This window comes from Erpetoichthys calabaricus, chromosome 12, assembly GCF_900747795.2.
Source record: "Erpetoichthys calabaricus chromosome 12, fErpCal1.3, whole genome shotgun sequence".
Taxonomy (NCBI): domain Eukaryota; kingdom Metazoa; phylum Chordata; class Cladistia; order Polypteriformes; family Polypteridae; genus Erpetoichthys; species Erpetoichthys calabaricus.
Window position 1 is genome coordinate 159969697 of NC_041405.2, and position 13149 is coordinate 159982845.

General features: G+C 40.8%; 1 protein-coding gene across 5 annotated transcripts in view; it reads left to right on the plus strand.

The window, feature by feature from the left end:
* Positions 1-1638: 1638 nt before the first annotated feature.
* The window catches only part of dazap1 (DAZ associated protein 1), a 122099-nt gene continuing 110588 nt past the window's right edge, over positions 1639-13149 (plus strand). For 2 of the 5 annotated variants that reach the window (XM_028816631.2, XM_028816633.2), the window contains exon 1: positions 1649-1834. In XM_028816631.2, the coding sequence (XP_028672464.1) occupies positions 1803-1834 (32 nt within the window). In that variant the 5' untranslated portion in view covers positions 1649-1802. Of the gene's footprint in view, positions 1835-13149 lie in introns of all 5 variants that reach the window. The other 3 variants (XM_028816636.2, XM_028816635.2, XM_028816634.2) reach the window with 3 other exon arrangements.

The window sequence follows — 13149 nt, forward strand, 5'->3', positions numbered from 1 at the left end:
GATAGATAGGAAAGACACTATGTAGCAGATAGATAGATAGATAGATAGATAGATAGATAGATAGATAGATAGATAGATAGATAGATAGATAGATAGATAGATAGATGTGAAAGGCACTATATAATATATAGATAGATAGAAAGGCACTAGATAATAGATAGATAGATAGATAGATAGAAAGGCACTATATAATAGATAGATAAATAGATAGATAGGCACTATATAATAGATAGATAGAAAGGCACTATATGATAGATAGACAGATAGATAGGAAGGCACTATATAATAGATAGATAGATGTGAAAGACACTCTATAATATATAGATGGATAGATAGATGGATGTGAAAGGTACTATATAATTACTCTTCTGCTGAATAATGTGTTGGCTGAAAGTCCTCAATGTTGGTGTGTCAGACAGAGGATGTGTAGCATTGTTCATAATGGCACTCAGTTTTGTTGTAATTCTTTCTTACAGTATGATCTTGACCTTCAGGGGGTCCAGAGTGTGTCCCATAACTGAGCCTGCCCTTTTAATCAGCTTGTTGCTTCGGTGGTCCTCTCTTGTAGTGATGTTACCAGCCCTGCACACCACAGTGGCCATCACAGAGTTCTACAAGATGTGAAAGACGTCACTTCTCACAATAAAGAACTACAGTCTCCTAAGGAAAAAAAGAGTCTTCTCTGCCCTTTCTTCTCTAGTTCCTCCTTGTTCTGAGACCACGCGAACCTACCAATGATGTGGATCCCCTAGTACTTGTAGGAGTGCACCACTCTGGTAGACACTCCTTCAGTTGTGACTGGACATAAAGGCTTTTTGACTTTGCTAATGTTAACTTGCAGACAATTCTTTATACACCAAAAACAACTTTCTCCCCCTAAGTCCCCTCTCTTGTGTCTCATCCCCTTTGTCAGTATACTCCGTTAACTGCAGAATCATCTGAGAATCTCTGCAAGTGACATGGCCTGCTGTTTTATTCTAGTCAGAGGTGTGCAGAGTGAAGAGAAGTTGAGACAGGCCTGTCCCTCATGGTGCTCCAGTGATGGCTCACACTGTCCTTGAGACTCATAAACTGTGTCACAGTGTCCAGACAAAAGTTAAGATTTGTAGCAAATGTACTGTATTTTTTTCACAGAAGACCAATAAATAAACAAATAAATAAACATATAGATTAACATTATACATATAATAAACAGATAAATACCTCAACACCTGTAAATACTTATAACCAGAGCGTTAAAAAAGAACAAAATATTGAAAAACAAAATGTGTTCTTTCTTACCCATTAAACACACTTTTTTTTTACTCCATTCACTAAATATTTAGCTTAACCAATGTGTACTTTCTGGATTTTTACAATTTTTACAAAAACATTAAAAACATCGAAATTACTACTAAAACATTTGTTAAATTAAGGCAGAAGTGCGATTAAAAAGAAGAAATTGGTATGGCCAAAAATCTACAGCCGCAGCCAGCCGCCAGGACAGAACGTGAGGAGAAACGATCGATGGAAAATACAACCCCCATGATGCAGCTTGGCCGGAAGCGTGAGAATGCGCTTTCCTCTTTGAAAGACTACATTTCCCAAGAGGCCGCACGTGACGCTGTGACGTAAACCCCCTGCAAGGAGACCCCGTGGCACCGCGTCGCTGTTGCGCAGATTCAGTTTGAACCTGAAGCGGAGTTGAAGTGACCTTCCCGGGGATTTGAAGGGAGAGTGAACGAGCAAGCCAACGAGAGCGCGCCAGAGGCATAGCCTGATATCCCGGTACAAGCTCTCTCATTCCCGTACAGTCCACAGACATGAACAGCAGCTTAGCCGGAGACGAAATCGGGTAAGTAAAGCAGTTCAGGACGGGAGCCGAGTTAAATGCGCCTTCTGTGACCGCAGTTCGTGCGACTGGCCTCAGCGGCCCCGGAGTTTCCTTTTGGGTGATGCAGCCGCGGAACTCGGAGCTTGGCGGTATTTTGCCACCATAGTTTGGCCTTCGACTACTTACTGCAACTTTTCCGTTTGTTGAGTGCGCGTACTCGTCTGCCTGCATATCATCTTCGCGGCGTGCTCATCGCCTCCATATTGAGCTTTTCGGCTTCAGACCTATCGTGCCGGACTCGGAGGTGGCTAGGCGGCGTTGTTGTTGTGTTACTCCCTCACGTGGCTCTCCCTTTTTGAGGCACTCGTTCGCGCCGCCTCAGCGTTTTCTTCATTCGCGTATCGCCGATCATTGGGACTTTTTTTTTTCTTTCACACTTGTTCGGTAGTTGGATGAAGGTAAGTCGACACCCCCAGGTGAGCAGTGCTCGCTTTCCGGTTCTCTCCCTGAGCCCGGCGGAAGGGATGCGTGCGAATGGGCGCCGCTTTGTGTGCCGTAAGTGTTCCCGTGCATCCGCTTTGTTTAGTTTCTGGAGCCGATGCCCCTGTGTTGTCTCTTTCAGTTAACGTTCAGCATTTAATGCTTAGTTGGCACGATTTCTGTGTTCGAGTACAATGGTGTGGTTTAAACGAGTTCCGAGCTTGGCACGTGCTTTGAAAGACACTATATACAAAACACCGAGGCCGTGGACGTACCGAGGTGCAGGGGTCTTAATACTGTGCTACCTAAAGTTACACTTTATTTCCCATCTGAGACCTGCTTTTATATATATATATATATATATATATATATATATATATATATATATAATATTATTTTTTTTTTTTTTTTAAGTATTTACCGCTACAGTGGGTACAGATTTTTGGACTTTGCCTCTTTAATTTTTAAGTCCAGGCCCCGGATGTGGAATGACCAGCTCTCACATTTTTGTTCACAGACCTTTGTCTCTTTTCTCCTGTCCATTTTGAACACGACCCGTTCCTTCAGCCTCGTGTAGCACGTTGTACTTTTCTATGGTAAACTGTCTTCTCCAAGCGTTCACCAAGTGCTGAAGCTTGTCCAGGTGGTCTTGAATTGTTCTCAGCAAATACAGCTTAGGAAGACTTGGGTAAGCTTCAGAACTGGGCGAACACTTGGGAATGGCAATTATATATAAAAGATGGGAGAAGGAAGCAACCTCTGCGAAGAATTTAGGGCTTTATGTTGATACATTTTCCACCATCGTAAGTATTGTGCACAAGTTTTGAACAAAAGAAATAAAATGTTATATTATAAAAGCTGTTGAATGTAAATGGAGAGTTCAGCTTGGACTATTTAATGCACTAGTGTGGCCACATCTGGAGTACTGTGTGCAGTTATGACCACAGTGCTACAAGAAAGACATAGAGCACCTGAGGTTGTGTAGAGGAAAACAACCAAGTCATCCCAGGACTTAAGGACAAGTCATACTGTACCAGACTCCAAGAATTAAAACGTAATTAAATCTGGTTAATCCCAAGCAGAAGAGACCAAATCTAGGTCATCAGTAGATCCAGCAGAATTCTTTTAATTAAGCAGGATACCGGTGGAAATTAGGGGAAGTGCATGTAAGACTGAAGCCAGAGATCACTTCTTTACACACACAGTTATGGAAATGTGGAACAAACTACTAGGACGTGGAGTTGAAATAGAACCTTTTAAGAAGTTTCCGAATGAGGTATCGGGACAGCTTAGCTGTTAACGAACTAAACAAGCAAGCTTGATGGACTTAATGGTCGTCTCATTTGTCATATTTATGTTCTTGTGTGCTATTGTGAATTTCCCCTTGGGATTAATAAAGTCTACCTGTCTATCTATCCAGTTTAGTCCAGTTCAGGTTGTGGAAGGCTGGGGTATGTCTTTGTAGCTCTGGATGCATTGGAGGAGACGACCTTGGACAGGGTGCTAAACCATATAATAAGAGAATAGAAGCACTCGTGTGTCACAGGCGCATGTTGGGAATTTTGCAAAAGACGGCCATATTGTTACTGAAGTTGTTCACAGGGTTGTACAACATGTTAAGGGTGCTACTTCTCCTTTCTCTTCATCTGTTTCCACTTCTTTGTGGGGTCAATGTTTTGTGTTTTTTAGTGTGATTTTTATTATAGCCGGATGCACCATGTTAAAGGAGAAAAGTCTGCCCTTTCTTATATACACTAGTTTCTCAATGTCAGGGTTTTTCAGACTCGGTCCTGGGGACCCCATGTGGCTGCAGGTTTTTGTTCCAGCTAGTTTCATAATCCGTGATAACAACTGTTAACACTGATCTCATTTAATTAGCTGGCATCTTTTTTTCCCCTCTTATTCTACATTAATAAAAGCACAGTCGCACAATTTGTTTTTTACATTTATAAAACATTTAGAAATATTTCTATATTTGCTGTACATTTAAATGCTTAACCCTTTTGTTGGTTTCATTATTTTTTACCATTTCTTTTTGCAGTTTGCTCCATTCATTGTATCTTAATAATGACAATTATAAACGAGCAGAGCAGACACCCAGGCAAACAACACTGAATGATGAAAGGCTGCAACTACTATAGAGTCGGACCCACCAATTAGTAAATAATGAATTAATTAAAAAGTACCTGGAAAAGAAAAACAGTACATTATTCTTATATAACTGCTTAGTTCATTTTAATTTTTTTTCCAGACTTGGTTTTCTAATTTCTGTATTTTTCCCAAAACACAGAATCTAAGAAATAAGTTCACTTAATTAGCCCAGAAGTCCAATTAAAAACAGATGTTGATTGGAGCAAAAACCTGCAGCCACAGGGGATCCTCAGGACTGAGTCCGAAAACCCCTGCTTTATGTTACCTGTCATTGATATGGACCCCCAAGTACTTGGAGCAGTGCGCCACATCTGCCACTTGAAGTGCATGGAGGCATCTGGGTACAGCAAAAGTCAATGGCTTTGCTGATGTTAAGTTGCAGGCAATTATCGATGTGAGTTTCATCTTCTTTCTCTTCCCATTAGTGCAGAATCATGATTCAGCTTCTATGGTCATTATAAGCACAACGGAAATGTGGTTATCGCATACCCCATGGGGGTCAGAGCACAGAGTCCGCTATTGTGCAGCACCCCTGGAGCAATTGCCGGTGAAGGGCCTTGGTCAGGTGGAATCCCTTCTGGCAGTAACAGGATTCAAACCGGCAACCCACGCAGATTGTTAGCCACAGAGCCACCAGAGAATTTCTAAAAGTGACATGACCTGGTTTTATATTTGTAGTCTGGGGTGTAAAGAGTGAAGAGCTAGAGAAGGATCTGTTCAGTGTGGTACTTCAGTGTTGCTCACATCCACATCAGAGATGCATTCTTTGAGCCAAGCTAGCAAACCTGTTAGAGACTGAATGTGGCTGGGCACACATACTTGTTGTGACACGGATATACAGCTCTGTTAAGATTGATACCTATGGATAATTTGACACTAAGTGCATAAATGAGAGTAGAACAAGAAATGGTCTAGCAGAAAGTAATTACACCCACAAATATGTTTCTAGTTAAAGAGAAAGGTTGCAGACATCATCTAATACTAAATTATAAGGTATTGGGCATTTATGTGTAAAAGTTTGTATTATCCTGAGAAATGTAAATGGGTGATTTCCCAAGTCAAGATCTAGTGTGGTGCCACATGTAAGATGGCACTAGTAGCTTTTGTATTTTTTCCACATTTTCTACCAGCCCACTAATACCATAAACATTTAAAAATGCATTGTATTTCAGTACAAGCATGGTATTCAGTTGAAAAGAGTAATCTGATCTATATATTGGCTCTTATTCCAGACTTTTCTTTCCCCTCATGTTTTTAGGGTCCTTACACCAAGTGACAACATGACATATTCCCAGACTTGTTTAATTCAAATCAGAGGTACAGGCAGAGAGACACTCTTTCTGCACAACGTTGGGCACCTAAATGGTAATTTCCTTATTTAAGATCTATTGCAGGAGACAGTACTTAAATGTGATGTAATCCTAAATTACGTTTCAGCTCCTAATTTGCCCCCGTTTGAGTAGGTAATTGTATGTGCACCGTACTGTTACAATGACATTCTGATTCTTTTGGACTAGGCTAGATATGTCATGTCATACCTTGACCCTACAGTCAGAATAAGGAGGTTCAGTAAATGGTCAGAAGACTGGCATTCAACAATTTACATCTTGGCTTACTGTATCGAAAAATAAAAGTACCACATGGTGAAGGGAAATGTTCATAGTACTTGCGTGAAACATGTATGTTAGTGCATATCATTAAGTATTACATTTTTCTCAGTAGGTTTGCATAAAGTACAATTCTTCCTTCAGTTTGCAGATTTCTAGTCTGAAAAATTGCTAAAAATTGGACATTTAGCAAAATATAGCGTGGTGGGTAATTTCCTATCTTAGGAGGAATTTCTTTTTCTTTCAGCCAATGTAGCATTATGAAATGGAAGCCCAGGTTATTAGTTACATTCGGCTCATATTGTAAACCACCTTAATCCTATGCGGTGAAAGTGATGGCCAACATCTATTCTTGCAGCATTGGGTGTAAGGCAGGAAGCAACTGTAGATGGTGCGTCATTCCATCCAGGGGTCAGTTTTGAACTGCTGAGTAACGCAACACGCATGTGTTTGGAATTTCATAGGCAGGAAGAGAATGTACGAGCTCAATGCTGTACCCATGCTAAATTTCCATTCCTTCAGGCTCCAGTGATAAGCGTTAAAACCATTAAAGTTGTCGACAAAACGTCAAAGGTGCCCATTGTGTTGATCATTCACAAACTGAAATTGTTGTATGACCATTGTCATTCTCACATCCATGCTTTAAATTGAAACACTGTTTGACTAGCAGTGGACTGGCACCCTATTTGGGATTGTTTCATGTCTTGTGCTTAAGGCTGCCAAGGTAAGTTCTTGCTATGCTGTGATTCCGAGTTGGATTATGTAGGATGTTACGCTGTGCTACTACTTAGGTAACTGTATCTAAAACTTGCTAATTAAAACCAGTTGCCACTGTGGCCCTTCATGGGCTGTTGACTAGGTAAAAATCCCAATCCAGTATTATTTTTAGCTATTTTATAAGATTAAGCAGATTCTTTTTGACACTCTTTACTCTGTCTTAAAGGCACTAGATGCAACTGAACTTTCTGCACTCGTCCTTATGTAGTGGCATTTTCTACTTGTATATGAGCTTACATAATCGAAGCACAAGATTAAAAGTGCAGTAAAAGCAAAAAGACCAGTGCAACATTGACAACATTTAAAGTAATTTGTAGAATTGAGAACATTACATTGAAGAAATGAAAATTTCCAGAAAGATTCATTAAATTTAAGTCTGTCAGGAAAAACAGTTCAGAAGTTAGGCAACAATAAACTGGTAGACCAAGAGTTGTGAAGAAGCACTTTGCTATAGTGTGAAGACGGACAACTGTACTAACTAATGTAGGCCTTTTAATTATATAAAAGGCTTCAAACACAACACAATCTAACCCAATTTAAAAATCACTAAAATGGGTCACCACACAAACTGTGGAGTCCGCACAAAGGACACGTTGATCAAGCGTCTACAAGAGACCCTGGTGGACCAGCACCGTGCTTTTTGCTGTCCTAAGGCACAGGTTATGATGGGAACCTCCATTGGTTACTGATCTTAGAAGTTTAGCTGCTGAATATAACTTGGTGATATGCCTCAATTTTCTACTGAGTGAAGTTGGTAAGCTTGTTATCTGCCATGTATAACTGATAGCTGAAACATTCTGCTTTAAGAAAAAAAATCGGGAGTGGTCTCCCCTCCACTTTCTTGTATTCTCAGAAATGGGGATGGATATTTGAGGAGTAAACCACATGATAATGATTATATTTTTATATTATGCACATTAAAGAACCATTAACAACAAATCCTCTCTCTATTATTAAAAAAAAAAAAAAAAAAAATCTTGCGACAATATGAGACAGACATTTCCATTTCCCGCGAGATAGACAAGTCACGTTGTACTTACAACCTTTGGAAACAAGTCCCGTGATGCACATGCAGTGCAGGTTAGAGATAATGGAAGTAGGAAAATTCGAAAGTCTCAAGAAAATGAGTAAAGATCACATTAGCGCAAACAAACGGAAAATATGTGAAATAACGGAACAGCGAAAAGAGATTGCACGAAATGCAGATCTCGTGGCACAGCAGCAGCAGCAATGTAAAAAGAGGAGGTAAAAACAAACCAACTGTTACTTGTTTCCCAATGTATCACCGTTTTAAGAGGGGTTTCGGATGAGCAACCGTGTCTCTTTGGTGTGCGTTCAGCCCCCCTTTTCACAAAACGGCGCTTAACGCAGGCAGGGGTGGGGGGCATAAGGGGTATGCGAGCGAGCTTCAGATCGCATGGCAGTAGCAAGTCAGCAGCTGATTGAGCAGAGAGGAGGTAAAAAAAAAAAACTATTTGTTTCCCAATGTATCACCGTTTAAGAGGGTTTTTTTAGAAGCAACCACGTCTCCTTGGGGTGCTTTCAGCCACCCTCTTCACAATGGCACGTAGTGCTTGGTCGGTGAGCGAAGCAAACATGGGGTAAAGCCCCCTAGTTAATAATATATTCAACAATTATTATCAAAGTAATGTTGAATAAATTGGACTGCAGCTGGATGAATAAAAGGTAAAGTAGTACCTAGTGGAAATAGCCCAAAAGTTAATAGAAATCTGTGTTGTACCTAATACTTGCATGCAAAATTTGGTTGACTTAAGTGAAAGTGTACTTGGGTTATTGTGTTTACATATATATACACACACACACAGAGACAGACACACAGACAATTTTTAAAAATGGTATTTTCTGACTGATTCATCAAAATGTTGAAGTGGAATTTTTGGAGGATTTCAATACTTTCCCTATACTTCGTATACAAGAAAGTAAAAACAAATGAGAAACGTCTAAGCTTCAAAGTTTTTTTTTTTTTTTTTTTTTACAGCTTTGGCATTTTTCTAGTTGAATGTTATTTCTCCTCATGTGGTGTATATGCATTATGAATGTGAAATTGTATTCTAAAGTTAACTGTTTTCTATACATTTAAAAAAGTTGAGTCAGTGAGGTGCTAAGCACCACCGGAAAAGTATAAACTCACTGAGAACATCCTTTAAGTTTCTATAAATGAAAACATGCCTTCCATGTTTATGACGCAAAAGGAATCTAGAAATAATCATTGCATATTCCTGGTACTATTTTTTATTTTTTTTTCCTAGAGGTAAGGATGCGTTTTCTATTTGCTTCTTGCATACATATGGAAGAAAATCAAAATAATCCCAACCACATGGCACGAAAAGTTCACTGCGATTTTTGTCTTTTGAGAAGAAACCGCGCTCCAGGAGTTGAAAGGTTATTACGGAAGAAGACAACAATAACATTTATTTCTATAGCACATTTTCATACAAATAATGTAGCTCAGTGTTTTACATGGTGAAGAAAAAAAAAGACAAAATAAGAATTAAAATAAGAGAACACTAAGTAACATAGAATAAAAGTAAGGTCCGATGGCCAGGGAGGACGGAAAAAAAAAAAAAACCAAAGCTTCAGACAGCTGGAGAAAAGATAAAATCTGCAGGGGTTCCAGACCATGAGACCACCCAGCCCCCTCTAGGCATTCTACCTAACATAAATGACATCAATCCGTCCTCATTGTATTCAGGATTCTCATGGAAGGACTTGATAATGACGGTCACATGGACTTCTGGTCTTTAATCCATCAGTGTAGACAAACTATGATTTAGCGTGCAAAGTCTTCAGAATGGCAGAATCTCGTAATATGTTTTTTTTTTTTTTTTTGCTAAAAAATGTGTATAAGCTATTTTTTAATGTGTGTGTAACCTCAAGATATGGATCAAAACTCAACAACGGCCTTGACTTAGACTATAGACTTATTCGGTAAGCTTTTAGATAGATAGATAGATAGATAGATAGATACTTTATTAATCCCAATGGGAAATTCACATTCTTCAGCAGCAGCATACTGATACAATAAATAATATTAAATTAAAGAATGATAATAATACAGGTGAAAAAAAACAGACAATAACTATGTATAATGTTAAATATTAACGTTTACCCCCCCTGGTGGAATTAAAGAGTCGCATAGTTTGGGGGAGGAACGATCTCCTCAATCTGTCTGTGGAGCAGGACAGTGACAGCAGTCTGTCGCTGAAGCTGCTCTTCTGTCTGGAGATGACATTATTTAGTGGATGCAGTGGATTCTCCATAATTGATGGGAGCCTGCTGAGCGCCCTTCGCTCTGCCACAGATGTTAAACTGTCCAGCTCCATGCCAACAATAGAGCCTGCCTTCCTCACCAGTTTGTCCAGGCGTGAGGCGTCTTTCCTCTTAATGCTGCCTCCCCAGCACACCACTGCGTAGAAGAGGGCGCTCGCCACAACTGTTTGATAGAACATCTGCAGCATCTTATTGCAGATGTTGAAGGAAGCCAGCCTTCTAAGGAAGTATAACCGGCTTTGTCCTTTCTTGCACAGCGCATCAGTATTGGCAGTCCAGTCTAATTTATCATCCAGCTGCACTCCCAGATATTTATAGGTCTGCACCATCTGCACACAGTCACCTTTGATGATCACTGGGTCTATGAGGGGTCTGGGCCTCCTAAAATCCACCACCAGCTCCTTGGTTTTGCTGGTGTTCAGGTGTAGGTGGTTTGAGTCGCACCATTTAAAGTCATTGATTAGGTCCCTATACTCCTCCTCCAGCCCATTCCTGATACAGCCCACGATAGCAGTGTCATCAGCGAACTTTTGCACATGGCAGGACTCCGAGTTGTATTGGAAGTCCGATGTATATAGGCTGAACAGGACCGGAGAAAGTACAGTCCCTTGTGGCGCTCCTGTGTTGCTGACCACAATGTCAGACGTGCAGTTCCCAAGACGCACATACTGAGGTCTGTCTTTAAGATAGTCCACGATCCATGCCACTAGGTATGAATCTAATCCCATCTCTGTCAGCTTGTCCCTAAGGAGCAGAGGTTGGATTGTGTTGAAGGCGCTAGAGAAGTCTAGAAACATAATTCTTACAGCACCACTGCCTCTGTCCAAGTGAGAGAGGGATCGGTGTAGCATATAGATGATGGCATCTTCCGTTCCCACCTTCTCCTGATATGCAAACTGCAGAGGGTCAAGGGCGTGTTGAACCTGTGGCCTAAGGTGGTGAAGCAGCAGCCTCTCCATGGTCTTCATCACATGTGATGTCAGAGCAACAGGCCGAAAGTCATTCAGCTCACTAGGACGTGATACCTTTGGGACTGGGGTGATACAAGATGTTTTCCAAAGCCTCGGGACTCTCCCCTGTTCCAGGCTCAGGTTGAAGATGCGCTGTAGAGGACCCCCCAGCTCCGATGCACAGACCTTCAGCAGTCGTGGCGATACTCCATCTGGACCCGCTGCTTTGCTGGCACGAAGTCTCCTCAGCTCTCTGCTCACTTGCGCTGTTGTTATTATGGGGTGGGGATGTTTTTCCTATGCTGGTATCAGCAGAAGGATGTGTGGAGGGTTCAGTACTCCGAGGTGAGAGTGAGAGTGGGTTAGGGTGGTCAAACCTGTTAAAAAAGTTGTTCATTTGGTTTGCTCTCTTCACGTCTCTCTCGATGGTGGTACCCCGCTTCGAGCTGCAGCCAGTGATGATCTTCATCCCATCCCACACTTCCTTCATGCTGTTATTCTGCAACTTCTGCTCCAGCTTTCTCCTGTACTGCTCCTTCGCCGCCCTGAGTTGGACTCAGAGTTCCTTCTGCACGCGCTTGAGCTCATGCTGATCACCGTCTTTAAAAGCCCTTTTCTTCTGATTCAAAAGGCCCTTGATGTCACTTGTAATCCATGGCTTGTTGTTAGCATAGCAGCGTACTGTTCTTACTGGAACTACAATGTCCATACAGAAGTTGATGTAATCAGTAGTGCAGTCAACAACTTCCTCAATGTTCTCATTATGAGATCCCTGCAGGATATCCCAGTCTGTAGTTCCAAAAATTTCTCTCAGAGTATTCTCAGCCTCCGGGGTCCACTTCCTGAATGATCGTGTGGTTACAGGTAGGACTCTAACTTTTGGTTTATAGTGAGGCTGAAGCTGAACCAGGTTATGATCTCCTTTCCCAAGAGCAGGCAGCGGGGTGGCGCTGTATGCGTCTTTAACGTTTGCATACAGTAAATCAATATTTATACTTGGATTTTGCCTGTGGTGCTTTGTGCCATATTGCTTCCATTGTAAATTGCCAGTGTAGGCATGGTACTGTATTTTTAAGAATTTATGGAAAAGAGCTTAACTTTAGAACTCAATTTCACTTGACAAATGCATATATGCCATGTTTGTTAAGGATTAACTTGGTAAATACCAAACTTGTCCTTTGGTAGGTAAATAACTGTGCAGCTTTCAAACCTGCATACCTGTAGCACTTTTGTCACTGCACTCTGCTAGCTGAGCTCTGTGAAGAGGCAAACTAATGGCATTCTGTGCCCCCAGTCTTTTTCTTTCTTTTCATACTGACCGTGTGTTGGAGTCTGTGGTTGCCCTACCAGATTTTCTAGTGCCTTTTAGCTTCAATGCTGGTGCAGGTGGACTGGAACATCCAAGTTGTGTTCTATCCTTTTCACAGCTTCCATGCAACCCTTCAATGAATTCTTAATGTCCGGCTATTATGTGTTGAAAAGAGAAGTGTTTGATTAACGTTTGAATGCCACATACAGGTCCTAGATTACAAAACACCAAAATGCTTTGTGTTTAATTTTGCAGCACTGGTGAGTTTTCACTTTTTTTGAGAGAGAACAGGTTTCCGTGAACTGTGTGAGTGTGCCTGTTATCTATCAGGCCTATCTTCCCTGAGGAAGTGTTTTATCTCTCAAATCAACCTCAAGTTTGTTTCACTTTCTCTTGTGGACGACTGATCAATGTGTTCCTTATGTGGACTCTACAGTTTGTGTGGTGAGCCATTTTAGTGATTTTTAAATTGGGTTAGACCGTGTTGTGTTTGCATCCTTTTATATAATTAACAGCCTTTTATAATTAATACCTGTCTTATACAGTTGATACATGCAATTCATTTTGCAACTAGTGATTGTCATTTTACTTTTAATCTGTATGCTGAAAAGCTTAGAGGTGTAATGTCAATGCTGAGTTTGACTGCTTATTCTTAATCCGAATCCAAGATGCACTGTTATTTGACAACCTTATTATACAATCCCGGCATGTATCAAAATTTGAATTGTTCCCCATCATCATCATCATCATCTTAGCTTCTCAAACTACTTC